The sequence below is a fragment of the Vidua macroura genome, chromosome 20 (assembly GCF_024509145.1).
Source record: "Vidua macroura isolate BioBank_ID:100142 chromosome 20, ASM2450914v1, whole genome shotgun sequence".
NCBI classification, from domain to species: Eukaryota; Metazoa; Chordata; class Aves; order Passeriformes; family Viduidae; genus Vidua; species Vidua macroura.
Window position 1 is genome coordinate 5,319,604 of NC_071590.1, and position 17,902 is coordinate 5,337,505.

The following is a 17,902-nucleotide window of genomic DNA, read 5'->3' on the forward strand; positions in this document are numbered from 1 at the left end:
GAGAAGGAAATGCTTGATGCCCCTTTCCCATTCCATCCCTCCTGCTGGTGCTGCCTCTCTGCTCCTCCGGAGGTGTCCCAGCCCCAGCAGGTGGCATTGCAGAGCTGGCAGGGAGGTGACAGCCTGCCCTGGGGCTGAGCCAGCACTGAGGAACTGAAGAAGTGATGCTGATGGGGTGCACAGACACAGCCACTGGACACCCAATGCGGTGTGTGCTGCCCTCACCTCCCAGCCCATGTCCCACCCTTCCCACTCCCTGCATTGCTGCTGTCCCCACCCAGCTCAGAAGTCACAGGACACATCCTCCTGTTAACATCCCACCCTCGCAGCATCCTGGCTGCTCACACGATCCCAGGGAGGGCCGGGTGCTGGGAGCAGACAGCACCTGGACCAACAGACAGCACCTTTCCCCAGAGAGGAAAAGGCAGCAGCCAGCCAGGCTGTGTCTGTGGCCACCCTGTGACCTAAATACAGCTGTTTCATGTCACTAAGCAGCAGCAGGTGACCAACATCAGTGCAGGCCTGGCCCTCATAGTTCTGGGCTCCTCCAGCAACCGGGGCAAGCCAGTGCCTCTGTGGGAGGGCCTGGCCTCACCACAGCTCCCTTTTGGCACTGTTTCCAGGGCATCCCCCCCACCCAGCCCTCACTCCTGCCCTTGCACGCTGCCCATGCCAGGAGTGAAGCACCAGGAGCCACACAAGCCCACCAGACTGCCAGCTGGCTCCATGGAGCAGGATCCTCATCCAGCCCCTCTGCCACCCACCTCTGCTCAGCTCTTCTCCTTCACCTCCCATCTTCCTTTGCTCCTCCTGTTCTTTGCTGCTTCTCCTGCCGCCCCTGCTTTCTCCTCCCCCTTGATCACACATCCTACTCCACATTTGCTTTCTCACTCCTTCTCACAGCTCTCTCCATAATGCATTTCCATAAAATACTTCCCCTCCTCATTTCATTTCTATTTTCCTTCCTGCCTCCTTCAGACAGCTTTGGACCTCATGGACTCCAAAGAGAGAAAAAGGTACAAAAATCTCCCTAGACAGGCAGATGCCTCTTCCTCTCCACCTCTGGGCTCTTTCCTTTCTTAAGTGTAGAGATCTGTGTTGAACATCTCCAGTCCCCACCTGGCTTATCCAAAGGGGGACATGCTGTAGGTTGGATGGTGGTTGACACCCCTGTGCCAAGGCTGGCAAACAACCTCTACAGCTACACCAGGCTGGATTCACACCTACCCCTGCAGAGTCCCAGGCACATGGATGGGATCCATGCTCTCAGCTGGGAGCCACAAACTCTGTGAAGGTGAGGGGTGCCAGTGAGATATGAAGAGGAGAAATTAAAGCCCTACTCTGGACAGGGCTCCACTCAGCAAGAGAGCTGAGGTAATCCATCCCTTCCTGCCAGTGAACGTCCACCTGAGAGCGCTCCACTCCACTCCCTTCCACCCCAGACTGAGGTGGAGAGAACAAATCCTCTGCAATTTGACCTCAAAAGCCCTACATGACTCAGGAGCCTGCTTGTCTGGGAGATCCTTGTCATCCCATGACTCAATCTTGATAAGCATGGCTCACAAGCAAATCTCTGCAGAGCACATATGGATTTCATGTTCTTCTTAATGGTTCCTCAGACTCGTCCCACCAACAACTCAGAAGGTCCTGGTATGTGGACACTCCCCAGGAGGGTGTAGCAGGATCACAGAGGAGGCTGGTGGAGTCTGACATGCAGAGCACAGATCTGTTCCAGCTTTCATTTTGTGTGGAAACAAGATGAAAACCTACCACAGGACCACACCTTCTTTACCATGTTATTTTAGAGTCTGTCAGAGACGCTGCAGCTCAGGGGAGATGTGTCCTGCTTCTCCCCTCGCTGGGATGAACATCATCAGTCAAACCAGAAGAGCCAAGAGGGTGGGGGGGGAGAGACAAGAGGAAAAGAGGGGTGCAGAGAAATAAAGAAAAGGAGATGGAAGCAAATATCAGAGTTTGAGCAGGAACTACCTTTCTTGGACACTTTCCTCCCCTCCTTAACTGAGCTGTGTTTTTTAGTGGCCTTATGGGTGCTGGCAGCTTGCGGCACACGGGTGAGGTACACGGGCAGTCCGGCGGCTGACATCAGAATAGCTGTCATGCCTACAGTGGGTACGAGGTCAACATGCAGGAAGGAAACAATGGGGAAACACATTCATTAAAAAAAAAAAAAAAGAAACCTTTAACCTTACAAAGAAAATAAAGTAAAATAAAATAAAACCCAAGCCCTTAGTTCTGAGGGCATAAAACGTCCGAGAGGTAACAGGGCTGGAGTCAGCACAAGGAGAGGATCTGGAGGTTTTCAGAGGGAGGGAAATGTGGGCACGTGTCTTGTCTGTGACCCTTTGTGCTGGTGTGTAAAGAGGACCTTCCTCTTTGGGCTTCAGGGCTCCTCAGGCACTGAGTCTGCTGTGGTGCCAAGTTCTCCTGCTGACTAGAGCCCTGGAAGCGGCCCTGAAGGATGAAGGGCATCACCTATATCCCCTAAAGGTCCTGCTCAGCTGCTTTCCCCCTAAAGCCACACATTCCAACAGTGTCACACTGAACTAATCCCCAGAGAGCAGCTGAGCTGCCTCCAAACACCAGGGCAGAGCTGCCCCACACAGCCCCCACCACCTCTCCTCCCTGCGCTCCGGTTTTCCCTCACTCCCAGCAGCAATGCAATCCTCATCCTCCCCCATCCCAGCCAGCTGTATCCATGGGATGCAGTTTGATAAAACTAATGAATCATTAAAAAGGACAGCCATTCCCTGAAGGTAAAATTGGCACAGAAAGCTACAGGACTGATCATGCTGATCTGAGATGATGTTTGCCTGTGAAATCCAGGCTGGTTACAAATCATAACATTTCCAAGGTACCATACTGCTCTCACACTAACATCCAAGAGAACACCTGCTTTTGCTTTCCCAAGAGCAACTTCCCACCTGCAACAGCCAGCACCAGAAATAAGGAAAAAAGCTTATAGTTGCAAACCAACAGCAGAAAACCTAAAAGCCAGCATTTCCCCAGAAACCCCCTCTGAGGGCAGACAACGCAAACCAGATCCCAATGCTACAGACATTCCTGCTCAGTAACACATGGCCAAAGCTGAGATTTCCAAGCATTTTATTTTTGCAAGCCTCTATTCAGTCATATGGGGAAAGGAAGATTCTAGAGCACATTTGTTCAGGACAAAAATGAGGCACCTTGCCCACACATGACTGAAAAATCAAGTTATGATGGGAAGCATCAGCTTTGTGTGCAAGTGGTAAGACTATTTTCTGCCTCAAATATGCAACCAGTCAAGAACGTGTCTCCTGTGACTACAAATCCCCTGTGCAAAGCCTGTGTCAGTGCTCCACAAGCAGAATTACTCCTACACTGTGCTGACCACAATTTGTACCTCCTTTTCCTAAGGTCTGAGCACAAATATTCCAGAAGCTGTTCAACTCCTTTCTTGACAGCCACAGTTGAATGTTTTTACTAAAACTTTCCCATCTAAGGGCCAAAAGACAGAAGGAGTTTCACTGGAGAGGGAGTGGGACAGACACGGAGGAAGGAGTTTCCCCAGGGCTACCCAAGAACTTTTGGAAGAGCTGGGCTGACCACAAGACCAGGCTGCCCAATGGATGGTGAAATGCACTTCCAAATGGAAATAGGTAACCAGGCAGCAATGGATCACCCTCAAAGGGGATCCAGATGTGAGATCTAGAGTTCTCCCAGCTCCCAGGAGCTGCAGAGCCAGAGAACCTCCAAAGCATACAAAGACTGGGTTAGTACCCCTTGCCCTACTGGCAGCACCAGCTAAGGAGAGCTCACCAGATCCAGAAACTTCACCACCAAAGTAACTCCCTTTAAATCCTAACTAGAGGCCACAAGCCTGTTGCAAGCTCTCAACCCATCAAAGCCAGCAGTCCATCACTCCCAGGGAGTCTTCATGAAGAGCTTAAATGTCCCCAGAACAAAAGCTACTTTTTTCATGAGTGCAGCTGAGACCCAAAGCCCAGCAGCAGCACCAAAGCTGCCCCCTGCACCTTTCAGGTCCTCTTCCCTTCCAGCAGAGAACAGTCAGAGGTATTCCAAGAACAGCAGCAGCAGCTCTGACTAGAGAGGCTGGAGGAACAATATTCTTGAGAGACAGGGAAGATCTCCCACCACAGCTGGGGAAATCATCTCAGTCTGACCCCACTGAGGCTGCACAATACTATTCCTAGAACTGGTGCAGAAAAGGAATAGGAAAGATGTCTCTAAAAAAGCTGTTTCTAAGCAGTGCAATAGCACTGATGGCACAGACTGACATTTGAAAAGCGAGTCCAAAGACTAACAGGGATTATCACCACCCACACACAGCTGTCTGATAGGCAAATGCAAAATTAATGTGTTCTTCTGAAGAGATCAATACTGTCTTGCTAACATTAGCAGGCAGAGCCCAGAAAAAAAAAAAGAAAACAGAAGCACAGGCTGAACAACTGGCTTCAGATTCTCAATGGCAGAGGGCAACAAAATTCAGACCAAGCAAAAAACAGGAGCCACAGAACCTCAGGTGAGTTCAGCTATTCTATAACACAGCCTCCCTTGTACCTGGAATAACATGTCCAACACTGCCTGCCAGCATCATGAATTGTCACAAAACAAAAAACAATCAAGAATCCACCATTTGTTCCACAAACTTTCTTTTGTTTTTCTGAGCTGCAATGTGGATATTCTCAGCTCAGTCAGAGAGAAAGAGAAAGGTTCTCTAACCAGGCAAGAGCCTGGGAAACAGTTGGGAAAGAATGTAAATAATTCTCTAATCTATCTTGTTATTCATATTGTTTATAGATATGTTCTGCTATTCACTGCACACCAATGGTGTGATATGTTTTCACTCTAAGACTAATGAAATGAGTCTTCTTGATGTTCTCTATATATAGAGTGGTACATTTGAAATAAAGAGAGAGCTCATTTTCTTTGCCTTCTGATCTGGAGTTCTCTGTTCCCGTCCTGCTCAACAGCGTCACTGCATACCCATCCACTATTCCACACAGACATACAAGCCCAAGGCAAACAGGAGACCAGGAGAATTACCCCAACTCAATGTTCTCCTATCTCACATTGGTCCAGAAAAGGTGTAAGTGGGAAATTACCTTTTCTCAGCCAATTTTAAACCTTCTGCTGCCTTAGGAGCTACATGCAATGAATCATCTTCAGCAGATTCAAGTCAAGAGAGCATTCAAAAAGGTTCTGTGTTACATTGCTCTGCTGCCTCATGTCAACCCCCAGTAGCAATGAAGTCTTTAAAGTTCAAATACAATACTGGAAACCTCAGAATTATTAATCCTCCCACAAGTTGGGGGACTGCAGTCCCCAGGAAGAGACATCCTTAACCCAGGCCTTAGGTGGGAGTGTGTTTTCCTACAAGGTGCCAAAACAACAGACACACATCACATCTGCAGATTGAGTCTCCAATTCTCACAATTTCAAGTCAGAACCTGTTCCAGGCATCTGTGGAGTTACGCCAGGAGTAAGTGTAGCCCTGGACCTGGATAAATTCTCACCTGAATACAAGTTGCAACATGACACATTTGCCCAGACCAAGACTGCTTTAGATATGTTCCTGTGAGAGTTCCTGCTGCTCACTAGCTAGTCCAGGAGCTTGAAAAATATTATTTTATATGTTCCTACTTTCCATTGGGCTCTGGGTTTCTTTCCTGCAAGGACTGCAGGAGGGAGGAGACAGAAAGCCTTGCAAGGAATCCTTTGGGATCTGATCTGATTCTATGTGTGCAATAGCCACATGCAGAACAGCCTTTTTTTCTCTTGCTCAAAGCCTCTTATTTGGCCAGAAATACAACATTAGTGGCTCCTTGGGGTAAAATTATTTTCACTGGAGCTATGACAACATGCACCAACTTTTTTCAGCCTGCTGTGTAAATAAGGGACTTTTTGTAATATCCTGTGCAGAAGCTGAGCACAGGAAAAACAGCCTGACATTATGTAATGAGTGCTGGCCCCACAGTCACTCACACCCAGCCCAACATGCCCCTCTGGCCACTGACCTGGATTTGCACAGGCCTCAGACTGGTACAGGGCAGAGCTTACCATCAAAAAATTTGAGATCTCAGAAAAGCATTGCTAATTTGTACAATTATATCCACCACCAAAATCAGTATGGTTAGTACATCCCCAAATGCACCAGCTCCTGAATCATGCAAACAAGAGACACCCAGTTTTATTTAACAAAAGGCTCCTTTTCAGACTTCATCTTAAACATAGTATTAGAAGGGCCTTTATATGAGCACCTTGCCACCCCTCAGCCCCAAGGCACAGCAGCTAAAATCCACTATTCCCAGGAAATGCCAGTCCAGCTGATCCTTAAACACCAACACTGTGGTTAAACAGTTTGCTTAGACCTGTTTGGCATTTCAGTGTACTGATCAAATACTTGAGGGAAAAGAAAAAGCTTAAAAGACAAGTTTCCACATGCACTTTGAAGTATTAAAATAGCAGAAAGCAAGGAAAAAATTATACTATTTTTTGTAGAAAACATGGTTTTAAGGTCAGCTTCATGATTTCTGGGGTCCCAAGAGGTGCTTTCAGATGACGTGGGGTTGACAGTGTTACAAATCCCCATGCACCCTTCACACAAACAAAACCCAGCTTCTAATTCAGACTCACAGGATTTCTCATCTCCTGCTTAGCCACCAGAAGTTCCCTTTGCATCCAAGACATGCACCTGCAGCATTTCTCAATATCACCCATGAGATTCAGGGGTTGTATCTACCCAGCTTCAAATCAGAGCCAAAGCTGCGGAGATGCCAGGGGATGGAAACCAAGACACATTTCCCAAAAAAAACCCAAAACCCTCCTTCATTTACATCTGAGGCTTCTCTCCTCACCACAACATTGTCCCCCCAGCCTTCTCCACTGATGTTGTAGGAAGCAGTCATGCAGTGGGGACTGAAAAAACAAAAGGAGCCCAGCCTGTGTTAGAGAATATCCTGGGTAATGAGTAACTTGGACACCATCAGCAGGATTTTAATTATGAACAAAATATCACTTCCCAGAAGAGGTTCTAAAAACAGAGAGCAGAGCATAGAGGGGAAGAAGGTGTCCCTGAAGACCCAGCCAATTAATATTTCAGCAAAACTCTTTCCTTTCTACCAGAACTCCATTGCTTGCTTTGCACCAGAAATATCCCCAGAGATTTACTTTCCTTCCACTCCCTAATTAACTTGTATTACTCTTTCCTCTGCTTCTATGTGACTTTGAGGACTCAAATTCAGATTTCCCTCCTCCCTTGCACCTCTGAGGTGTGGGACACTTGGCAGCAGGCAGCAGAGCACCCAAAGCTGTGCTGTGTGAAGGCCTGGATCTGAAGGAGACCCTGGCCCCAGGGAGCTGCTTCTGCACTCCCTTACATCCCCATGTGCCTCGTGCTGGCTGCCTCAGGGAGAGGTAAAGAATACTAAAATGAGTAATTATCCCTTCTTTTACACCCCCAGACTGCAACAACAGAGATAGCAATTACAGCTTTAACCATTTTATTGTATTAAATGGTGGTAAATGGTTTATTCTGTTGGGACTTTCTGCTGCCTTTTCTGTCTAAACATGGCACCACAAGGCATGAACAGACTGCAGGCATTCACCTCCTGTACATGGAGAATGAGATCACAGGTAACAACATTAACACAGCCTGGATTCATCAGCTTTATTTATACCAGCTTTATGTGATAAAGTACCAAATTACACAGTCAGTGCTAACAAGCAGGACAAGAAAGGCAGAGCTGTTACAAGCAAGGGGAGTTCTGCTCAGGTCACCCACCTAGACAAGGTCTGAGCTTGACTTTACATCTCGTTTCCACAGTGATTTGCTAAGGAGAAGACAGATGGGCTGCATGCTGCATGTCAGAGGACACCTGTGTTAGTCTTCATGCAGGGCCAGTCTGGCTGCAGACACATGCAGGGCAGTTCTCAGGATGGTGCCAACATTCCCTTCCAGATGAAGGGAAACGTCAATCCTGGGGACCGTTGTCAGCCAGGGTAAAACCTGGCACTCAAGAAGAGACCAAACACCTTTTCTGGAATAAGGTGGGAACCACTGTCTTGCAAAACAAGAATGTAACTGTCTCTGCTCACTCAGGAGCAAAGTTTGGTGTCCCAGGAGCGAATAACCTCAAGAGACCATGCATGGACATGAGACAGAGGAAGGAGAGAGTTAACAGACATTCTGTAGTGTCTGAAACAGAGAAAATGCCAGCAAACACCAGATATCAGATGTTTAGCACTCCTCTACCAGGTAATGATACCGTTTTGAGAGCACAGCTGGTACCAGAGCACCCAAATCCCCCAGTACCATCACACCAGGGACACTGGTTTGACACTGGCTGAGCCAAAACACAGCAAAGGTGCCATTGGCTTTTGGCACAGCAACTCTTCCATGGGAGGCTGACAGCACAAATTATCATTTTCAAGGCAATGCCATTTCAACTTGAGCAGGCAAATCTACTCTGAAAAGGAGCATTGAAAACTGGCACTTTCATCCCTCCCAGACATACTCCTCACTGTATTTAGTAGTGTGTTCACAGGTTTGGATAACAAGCAAACCTGTATTCTGCTGCACCAGGAGACAATGTCTGATTCAACTTCAGTCTCCACTTTCCCAAGACAAGACATCACAATCCTCTTTAAGCTAAAGACCACCTGAGCTTTTTTAATATAACCACATTGTAAAAAATCATATTAAAAACCACAAAAAAACCTCACACTATTCCGCTCCTTTGACTTGAAAAACAGCAGAAAATAGCAGCTAGCATTGAACTTGATTCACATGCCCTTTCCTTTGCTACTTGCTCATCCACATGTACAGAAGAAGATGAATAGCCATGCCTCAAATAATCCCACTTATTTTGAAAGACTCAGGATGAGAAAAACAGTTAATAAGGTATGTCTATCCCATTCTCCCCCCAATCTGCCCTCTTTGCTTTTCTGGAAAATCTTTGGGTCTAAAACCTTAAAAACCAGCAACATTTTTGACTCTTTCCAAAAGTCAAAAATAGAAAGTAAGTGCAACAGAAAGGCAAACTTCTCGTTCACCTACTCCTAAGGACTGAGCAAATATAGCACAGGGGAGTTCTTACCTGCCAGGGCCTGGCTCACCCTACTGGGTTTGGACATCTTGACAGGCAAGGCCTGGGCACTAGAGAGAAAAAAATTAGATTACTTTAACAGCAAGGATCAGAGACAAAACAAAGACAATTCAGCAATGCAGTACTGCCTCCTGAGTGCCAGGGCCCTGGATATATTAACAGGGACTAATTGCTCAGATGAGCCCCAGCTGGGACCCTCACCCGTGCACCCTTCTCCCGCTGGTCCAGCAGCTGTACTTAAGGAGCTGTGTCCTTGCCAGAGCTCTCTCCTAGACTTACTTACCTGCAAGGGGGGGGCCTTAGAGCTATGCTATGTGTACTGCTTCCAGCCCCATCTTCCTCCTAACTCATCCATTCCCCCTGCTGGACCCTGCTCTGATCCTGTGATCCATCCCTGCTCTTGCCACTCCCCCACAGAGCTTCCTGTGAGCAGCCAACCTGCACTACACATCCAAGGGGGATGTGGGGATGAGGGAAGAAAGGCTGAAGGAGACCTAGAAGAGCTTGGCCTGTTTTCATTTGGAAATCAAGAGAAGATGGACACCAAACATGCCTTTCAGGTTGCTCACCTACTTGTTTTGGCAGTGCTGGTAGCTGTACTTCAACTTTGGGACACATGGGCAGCCAGGGTTATGCCATTAGCTGGCAGCAGGAGCTAGGGAGGAAAGGGGAGCAGCAGCATCGACGCTGATGGGGAGTCTCTAGAGAAGAAACCAAGCTGGATGCACATTAGCAGAGCAGGAACACTTGAAATCCAAACACTGGCACAGAGAAGCCACCCATGGACTTTGTCTCAGGTGGCCCATGTGCCTGGGATGGATGAGGCTCATGCCCCAGCAGCAGTTAATACGTGGTGCATTCAGACAGCGATCTGCAAGGACTCTCCAAAATTACACAAAGCTGGCCAGCTGCTTAGGAATTCAGAGACTAAGGTGGCCAAGAGCCTAAATATCACCCACTACTAAGGGGAAACCTTCTTGTGTCCAGCTGGGATGCAAGAGCTGCCCAAAAAGGTAGCACAGAGGTTCCTCCTTTCAGTCTTGCTAAAATCTCTGTTCAGGTTCACATAAGAGTGACCAGGGCTGAAAAGATTTTTGAGTGACACAAGGCTGTTTTCCACCCCGCCTGTCCCCTCTCCTACCTGTCACAGTTTGGAATAGGTTCCCACATGTGTGCTGGCCTCTCTGAAGAACCCTGGGCAGGACAGAGGGCTTGGTGCAGCTCTGGCAGTCTAGCCAAGTGAGATCAGCACCCCAGACCCTTATAAAGCTCTCTGGACCACAAAGGTTTTCCCTCCTGCCTCTTTCAAAGACTGTGCTTTCCCTTCTGCTGCCCCAGATTTTGCAATGCCTTCAAATGATGCAACAGATTGTTCTGGCTACAATTCAAACCTACCAAACACAGGGAAAATCTTTCCTGTGATTTCAAAGGGCTCTAAATCAAATGTCTTTATGACTTTCTTTCCTGATTCACCCTCTTTGTCACAGCTCTTTCTTAGGTATTTCTGTACTTCTTTATCTCATCCCGTTGCTTCATATCTGCCCTTATGATCCTCTTCAGAAGATGGCAAGGAGCAGAACTCCTTGTTCTCCAGCTGCAGACATGAAGGATATTTGAGGACCAGGAACCTGACAGAACTGCTCCCAAAAAATCAGAGATGTTGGACCTTCCCTCATTTCCTCCTGAGAAGCCAAGAAGACACCACTGAGCCTGGGCACCCCCTCCACCCCAGCCTGTGACTGATACAGAAGTTTGTGTTTTGTTGTCATGCCCTGAGATGAAGCAGCACCTTGGGTGCTTTCACTTCCCCATGGAAGGTAAAAATAAAATAAAGCAGAAAGCTGAACCTTCCACTGTACCAGGAAAAGAGATGGAGGCAGGGAATCCTTCCAATGGGCTGGAACATAGGGTCATTACACTGGTAACCATGCTTTGAAAAGATGGCAGAGAAGTCCTTCACTCTCCTTTTCTTATTGTGAGACTCAAATCCAAGTCATCCATGAGTTAGAACTTGTATGAAGTTGTCCAGGTTTCAGCTGGGATGGAGTTCATGTCCTTCCTAGCAGCTGGTACAGTGCTGTGTTTTGGATTTAGGATGAGAATAATGCTGATAACATTGGGATGTTTTAGCTGTTGCTGAGCAGTGTTTACATTAAGTGAGGCCTTTTCTGCTCTTCAGCCCACCCCAGCAGTGAGGAGGCTGGGGGGCATAAAGAAGCTGGGAGGGGACACAGCTGGGACACCTGACCCCAAGTGACCCAAGGAATATTCCAGACCACAGGATACCATGATCAGTAGCAAAACCAGGAGGAGAACTGACAGAGGGCTGCTGCTTGGGAATGGTTGGGCATTGGTCAGTGGGTGTGAGCAATTGCTTAGTGCATCACTTGTTTTGTATGTTTAATTATCATCAGCATTATTATTTTCCTTCCCTTCTCTGTCCTGTTAAACTGTCTTTGTTTTAACCTACAATTTTTACTTTTTTTTCTTCCAATTGTCTCCCCCATTCCCCTGGGGGAGGATGGAGTGAGTTGAGGGGCTGTGTGGTGATTAAATGTCTGCTGGGTTAAACCACAACAGAAGTGAGAAGAGCCCTTGAGATCTGCAGAGAGAAACAGATAAGCACTTGATGCACTTGCAAGCAATCAAGTTTGGGAAGCTGTGAGTGCACTGCAGATAAATTACCATCCATGAGCCAGGAAACAGTCACTGATCAGCTGCACTCCTGTGTAAAGGCAAAGTGTGTCAGCTTTGGCTGCTGGAGGCTTTGAGCCAACTGATCTGATGATGGAGAAACCAAATACTTCTTATTTCACTAAATACACACATTCATTAGCAGTATCTCAGTTAACTGTGTTGTGGGATATGCTGACCCATCACTCTGCACCGTGGGAGCAGGGCTGCCACGCTCCCTGAGTTCTGTTACAACTGCAGAAAGCCCAAAGGCTGATGAAATCAAGGGAAATCCACGCTGCTCTGAGGTACCACAACACTGTCTGGGCAGGTCTGCAGTCACAGTGCGTGGGAGGAAATGCTGCAGTGCCAAAAAAGGTGAGGAAATGCTCCTCAGAGCCTATCCTGGATTTGAAGTAGGGGTTTGAGGGGAGGAAGGGGATGAGGTAACAAGGAAGGATATTGCTATTGTAGTGTAACGTGGACTGTACATCCAATAATGCACAGCATTATTGCTCAAGATATTCCAGCATTGCCATATCAGTGCTGGCTTCTGGGGAGAGGTCCTGCTCATTTATTGAAAACAGCTGAGTTAGGAGAAAAAAAATGATGTTTTGGGTAAGGGAGATCTGGGTAACTTCAATGCAAGAGCAAGCACTGCAGTGTAGAGAGACGAGGAGCCACCAAGACACCTGCTCCTGCTGCCACGGAGATTTCTTACCAGGCAGTGCCTTTGACTCCTGGCCAAATGTTCTTCCAGGTGCTTGCAACACCTGAAAGTCAACGCCTGAATTCTCTGAATGTGTCCTGGTATCAATTCCTCCTTCCTGGTGCAATTTTGTCCTGCTGTTGGCTGCAGCTCCTGCTCTCCCACTGCTCTGTGTGCTGAATGTTCCTAAATGTAACAGGAATCACCAGGTTGTGAATAAAAGGATGCAAAATATGACAATGTTCTCGGAGATTCAGCAAGAAGATCCTGGTAAGATTTCCTACCACTGGTTCCCAGGCAGTCTGCTACAGGAGGCAGACAGGGCAGACTGAGATTTCAGCATGACAAACCCACTTGCTTCTCCAGAATTTCAAGAATCTGCAACACCAGTGAGACAGCAAAGCACAAGTCCAGCAAGGAACTGTGTCAACAGCTTGGAATCCAGGGATGCTGCCACTTCAAACACGGGGTGGCCAGGCTGGAGCCGTCACCTGAGCCACACATGTGCAATACCCCAACGGAGCAGAACTGGGGAAGCCTGTAGGAACTCATCCTCTCCACCTGATATGGCCTTTTCTTCCTTCCTCTTCCCTGCACACAATCACCAGGCCATAGATCTCTTATCATGGCATCTTTGTAACCCTCTGGGCAACAGCCAACACTTCCCCTCACAGATCAGGGCAGCATCCAGCCCTGCTTCACACTAAGTGCTACCACAACACCTTAAGGTCCAGACCCCTTCCCAGGGCTCACTGAGTGTCAGGTGACATTAATGACCCCACCTGGTGGTAGCCCCATGCTGGCTAAAAGGGCTGCAGGACAACTCACACACAGTGGAGCCAGCACCAGGAGAGCTCCTCACCACCCAAGGAGCTCATGGGAATGCCTATGGACAAAGCTGAAGGATACAAAGGTGGAGAGAAAGAAGGAAAGGCCCTGGTTAGGGTCCTTCCTGATCCTACAAAGCACTGACTGTGCGTTGTTCCCCATGGGAGATTTGGAGTGCAGCACCAGGACACCCCAATTCTGTCAGCATCCTTTTCCAGCTCCCAAGACCCCCATTCCCCCTGATTTTATACAAAATCCTGCTCCCATGAGCTGCCTGCCTTATTTGTGGGCACAACCCAGACCAGCAGCTAAAGCCACATAAGCTCAGAGAAGCCTGCAGAGCTACTGTAGGGATTTGCCTGCCTGGGACACTAATTAATATCCCCCAGAAGATTGCTTCCTGCAGCTTTACTCGCTCATATTACAAGCAGGGCACTCCTTACTGTGCTTCAGGAGTGCCTTACTCTGTAATTAGACAGCACAGTGCAGGGAACAGGGGAGCTCTTGCCCTAGGGAACTGATGCTTTCCCATGTGGGGTGGGAAGGATTTGCCAGGAGTGGCTGGGATCCTGGTTAACAGTGCTGAGGCAAGGACACAGCCCTTGCCATGGCACACTCCATGTGCAAATTCCAGCTCTGTCCATGAGAGAGGCCAGATTCATTAACTGTGTTTAATCCACAAGAGGAAACTAATGCACCAAGAAGCAAAATAACTTGCCCACATGTATGTAATTTATTGCAGCATAGCCAAGGATATTAGCATCTAGTTAAGCCTTGGCACTCCCCTCTGGGTTTTCCAGTGGCTTTGACCCTCTTGAGAGCAGGAGGAAATTAAAGTGCATTTGGCAGCGCTGGAGCTCCGCCTGCTCTCACACCAGCATCCGCCCTCCAGCAACCAGGAAATCCATTTAAATCACCCTCAGTGGCACAGCAGCCTGGGCATGCCTGTTCTGGGGGCTACCCCTGCCTGCCTGCTAGAAATAACTGTCACAGCCACACAGGGAGTCAGGCAGCTTTCCAGGATGAACGGCACCTTGTTCTCAGCCCTGCAAGAGAGAGGTGCTGCCATTTTTAGCTGTGTTTCCTAAAGAAACTGGTGTAAACAACTGCACTGCCTTTCAGTCTCTCCCAAAGGAGTCTTTACCAGTTGCAGCTCAGCCACCTCTGCAAGTTTTGTGGAGATTAGCAGTTTTGTAAAAGCAAGTAATCTGTCATGGCTGCTTTGGAGCCAAAGCTTGTGGGGTGAACACAACACAACCTTTAGCAGACACCAGAGGATCCACCGTGGCCCAGTGCTCCCGTCCCTTGGGTCTCTGAGCACAGGCCAGCACAGGAATTGCACATCACAGCTAAGAGAACACAGCCAGAAACCTGTGGCAGGATAATTAATGCAGGATAATTAGCCAAAATGGTTAGACTGCAGGGTGATGTGGGGCACTGACTGTAAGGGAAGGGGAACTAACCACTGTACTATGTCTGAGGGAGGAAGACATGGAACCTAGTGGATAAAATAACCCAGGAATGCTCTGGGCTTAGGAATTAAATGAAACACATTGTTAGAGTTTGCTACTCAGGTTTCCCCTAATTCACAGAAATTAAAGGATTTTCTGCTGGGACATGGGTTTCATGAGCCTGAGACTGTAACTCCAGCCAGGAGCAATTACACCCATCCAGTGGCATTTCCGACTCAACCCCAGCACAGGGCTGATGGGGAAAAGCCATCCCGAGCTGTCAGCTGGGGATGACAAAGTCCCTTTCACATATGGCACACTGCTGGAAGACAGATTGCCCCCCTGTGTGCACTTGTTGTTCTGGCAGAGATAAAGGAGAGTTGCAAAACTAATCCCAAAGGACTGGAGATCACATCCCAAGGGAAGAGACGGCGGCCAGGGGAGTGGGGCTCACTGGGGGTGTGGGTTTTACACGAGTCTGACAGCACTCACACACTCCCAGGTATCCAAAGAGCTGCCACTTGCCCTGTGTGGCATGTCCTGCTGTCCCCAGCGTAGATTTAACTGTACAATCCCTTTGCATCCCCCAGAAAGGCTGGCTTGGCTAGGGATGATTGCCAGGACACCAGCCACCTCATCCCCTCCACAACACAAACAGCTGAGGTGCAAAACAGGTTCAAACAGCCCAACCTCAACCAGCCATGGGCACCTCCTGGCCATCCCTTTCCTCCCAGTCAGCATTGCCTGGGCCATGGGCTCAGTTCATGGTCAGGAGTCCGTGGCAACCCCCTCCAAGCATCTCTTGCCCATCCTCCCTCCTTTCAGGACAGCCTGTCCCCCCCCTCAGCCAGTAGCACACAACGTACCCAGACACCGATCACTCCAGACAGGCTTGTGGGGCAACTGCTGCAGCACCTGGTTCTTCCTTTTCAAACTCCCCACCCCGAGTCACTTTGCAAATCCTTTGGGGAGGGATGGGGGCTCCAGGCAGCCCAGTGGCCCCATGCACCCACCAGCAACTCCTGCAAGAAGGGGAATTGTGCAGCTTCTTCAGGAGACAGCAAGAGCCTTACTGGGGGCTCCTGTAGGCAGTGCTGAGGTCTGATTTTCAGCCCTACTCGAAGGTGACTAGAACAGAGAAGCACTGTGGATGCTTAAGGCAACACAAAAAATCACCAGGTGGAAAAAAAGGCCCCCAAAAAAGACCATGAGAAAGAAGAACAGGATGTGAGAAGTCATTTCACTCGGATGACCCTGAAGAGGGAAAGTCCTGACACGACACTCAGAAAAACATCTCAAGATTCACAGTCTTGTTTAAAACACAAATGAGATTCAAAACAAACCTCAAACCCCAGTGCCTCATGCAATTAGCAGAATGTACTTCCAACACGCTGCTAGATCTCTTATCTCTATACTTACTTGGACAGGTAAGTCAGCCCTGGCAAGTTCCCTGCTGTTTCTCAGGGGTTCAACAGCTGGATTACTCCCAGTGAAGCAAGGCTCTGCCACTTCCAGCCATTCACAAACAGAGGGAGCAGTCAGCCAGCCCTTGCTGGGTCACACTGGGTGCCAGCACTGCCACAGACAGGCCACACACACCTCTGCCAGCAAGGGCTTGAGCACGGGAAGAGTTAAGATCCTGAAAGTGGAATAACCAACTGTGGCTTGCCCCAGCAGCCCATGCCATGGAGAGGAGCCGGGCTGTCGGACCACAAGCCTCTGCTTTTCATTGAGCTGGCAGCAACCAAAAGGCCTGAAGAGAAGTGAGGCTCTTCCTCTCCCACCAGAAAGGTGCAAACACAGCCCTCCTTTGGCTCTAGCTGACAGGAGCTGAAATCCTGGGCTGAACACTGGTTCCAGCCCTGTCACAGAAGAGCCACAGTGAAAATGAATCCAGTGGCACCTCTGCTCTTCATCACCACTTAGCCTGGACAGAGAGTTCATGAGGTCTCAGCCACATACAGTGAATCCTGCGGTCCCTCCTTGAAGGGGAAGAGCTTAGAATGAGCAGAGCAGTGTTCCACTCTACTGCCTAATTTGGATTAAGTAAGTGTGTTTACAAGTTCCTTTTCCTTTCCCCTGAATCCCCCTCAAAGTTGCTTTTTAACCTAACCCAAAATACCACTGCACACTATTAATTTTCTCAAACCTTCAGAATTTCAACCTGAGTGAATTGCCCTGTGGCTCAGGGAGACTGATCGACAGGGACTATATTTCAAATGGGAAGAAAAGAAGTAGAAAGCAGAGGGGAAGTCTCTTAATCCACTGTACTGGATATACAGGCACAAACCTCTCTCCCTCCTAGGGAGAAGACCCTTGTAAAGTCCTCTGGGACAGAGAGGCCCCTGCATGCAGACCTGAGCACAGCAGATCTCTTGGACATACATATGGTATTTAAAGGTGAATTAGGATCTGTACCTGACTCCATTAGATGCTGCCAATGCTGCACTGAGGCTCCCAGTTTGAGCCAAAACCAAGGTGTTCTGTGCACTGAGTCTTGGTGTTGACCTTGCTCCAGTCAAAGCAGGTTTGTTATAGGGCACGAAGCCGACGTTGGAAGAACTTACTGACGCTGTCCTCCCAGGAACCTGATGAGTAGTGGAAGAGTTGGGAAAGTTTGTCATGGAGTGACGGTAGCGTGTGGTGATGGGGCCAGTCCCGCTGTTTGGCCAGCACTGCTGGCAAGAACATCCCACCCCTGTGTGAAGGGGTGTGGTGGAGGTCGTCACCGGGTACGGGGCGTCCAAACGCCTCTGAACGCTGCGGCGGAACCTCGTGGTCTTGTTGGTCTGGACTTGAGCCACAAAGTCAACTTCGTAGTTGTAGCCCAAGGGCCCGAGATCCACTCGCTGGTGGTTCGTGGCACGGGCCTGCTCCAGGAACACGCAGACGTTCATCTCGTACGGGGACCACCCGCCCTCGTCGTTCTGCCACTCCCAGATGATGCCCTGCCCAGCAGCAGAGTCCCCTGGGAAGATGTGCCTGCGGACAGCCCGCATCGTCCCTGTGTGGGAGAGGAGGGGAGAACAAACACAACAATTTAGCAAGCAGAGAACTAAGAGGGATGTTGTCCCAGGGATTTGTTTCTGCATAGATCCGTGCTGCCTACATTGGGG

The 17,902-nt window shown here is 48.8% G+C and overlaps 1 protein-coding gene across 4 annotated transcripts in view; it reads right to left on the minus strand.

Moving 5' to 3' along the window:
* Positions 1-17,902, minus strand: part of DTX2 (deltex E3 ubiquitin ligase 2) — a 35,015-nt gene that overhangs the window by 7,731 nt on the left and 9,382 nt on the right. For 3 of the 4 annotated variants that reach the window (XM_053995576.1, XM_053995578.1, XM_053995577.1), the window contains exons 3-5: positions 17,205-17,790; positions 9,117-9,175; positions 1,990-2,121 (exon numbers count right to left, since the gene is read on the minus strand). In XM_053995576.1, the coding sequence (XP_053851551.1) occupies positions 1,990-2,121; positions 9,117-9,175; positions 17,205-17,790 (777 nt within the window). The remainder of the gene's footprint in view (positions 1-1,989; positions 2,122-9,116; positions 9,176-17,204; positions 17,791-17,902) is intronic. The other variant, XM_053995579.1, reaches the window with a different exon arrangement.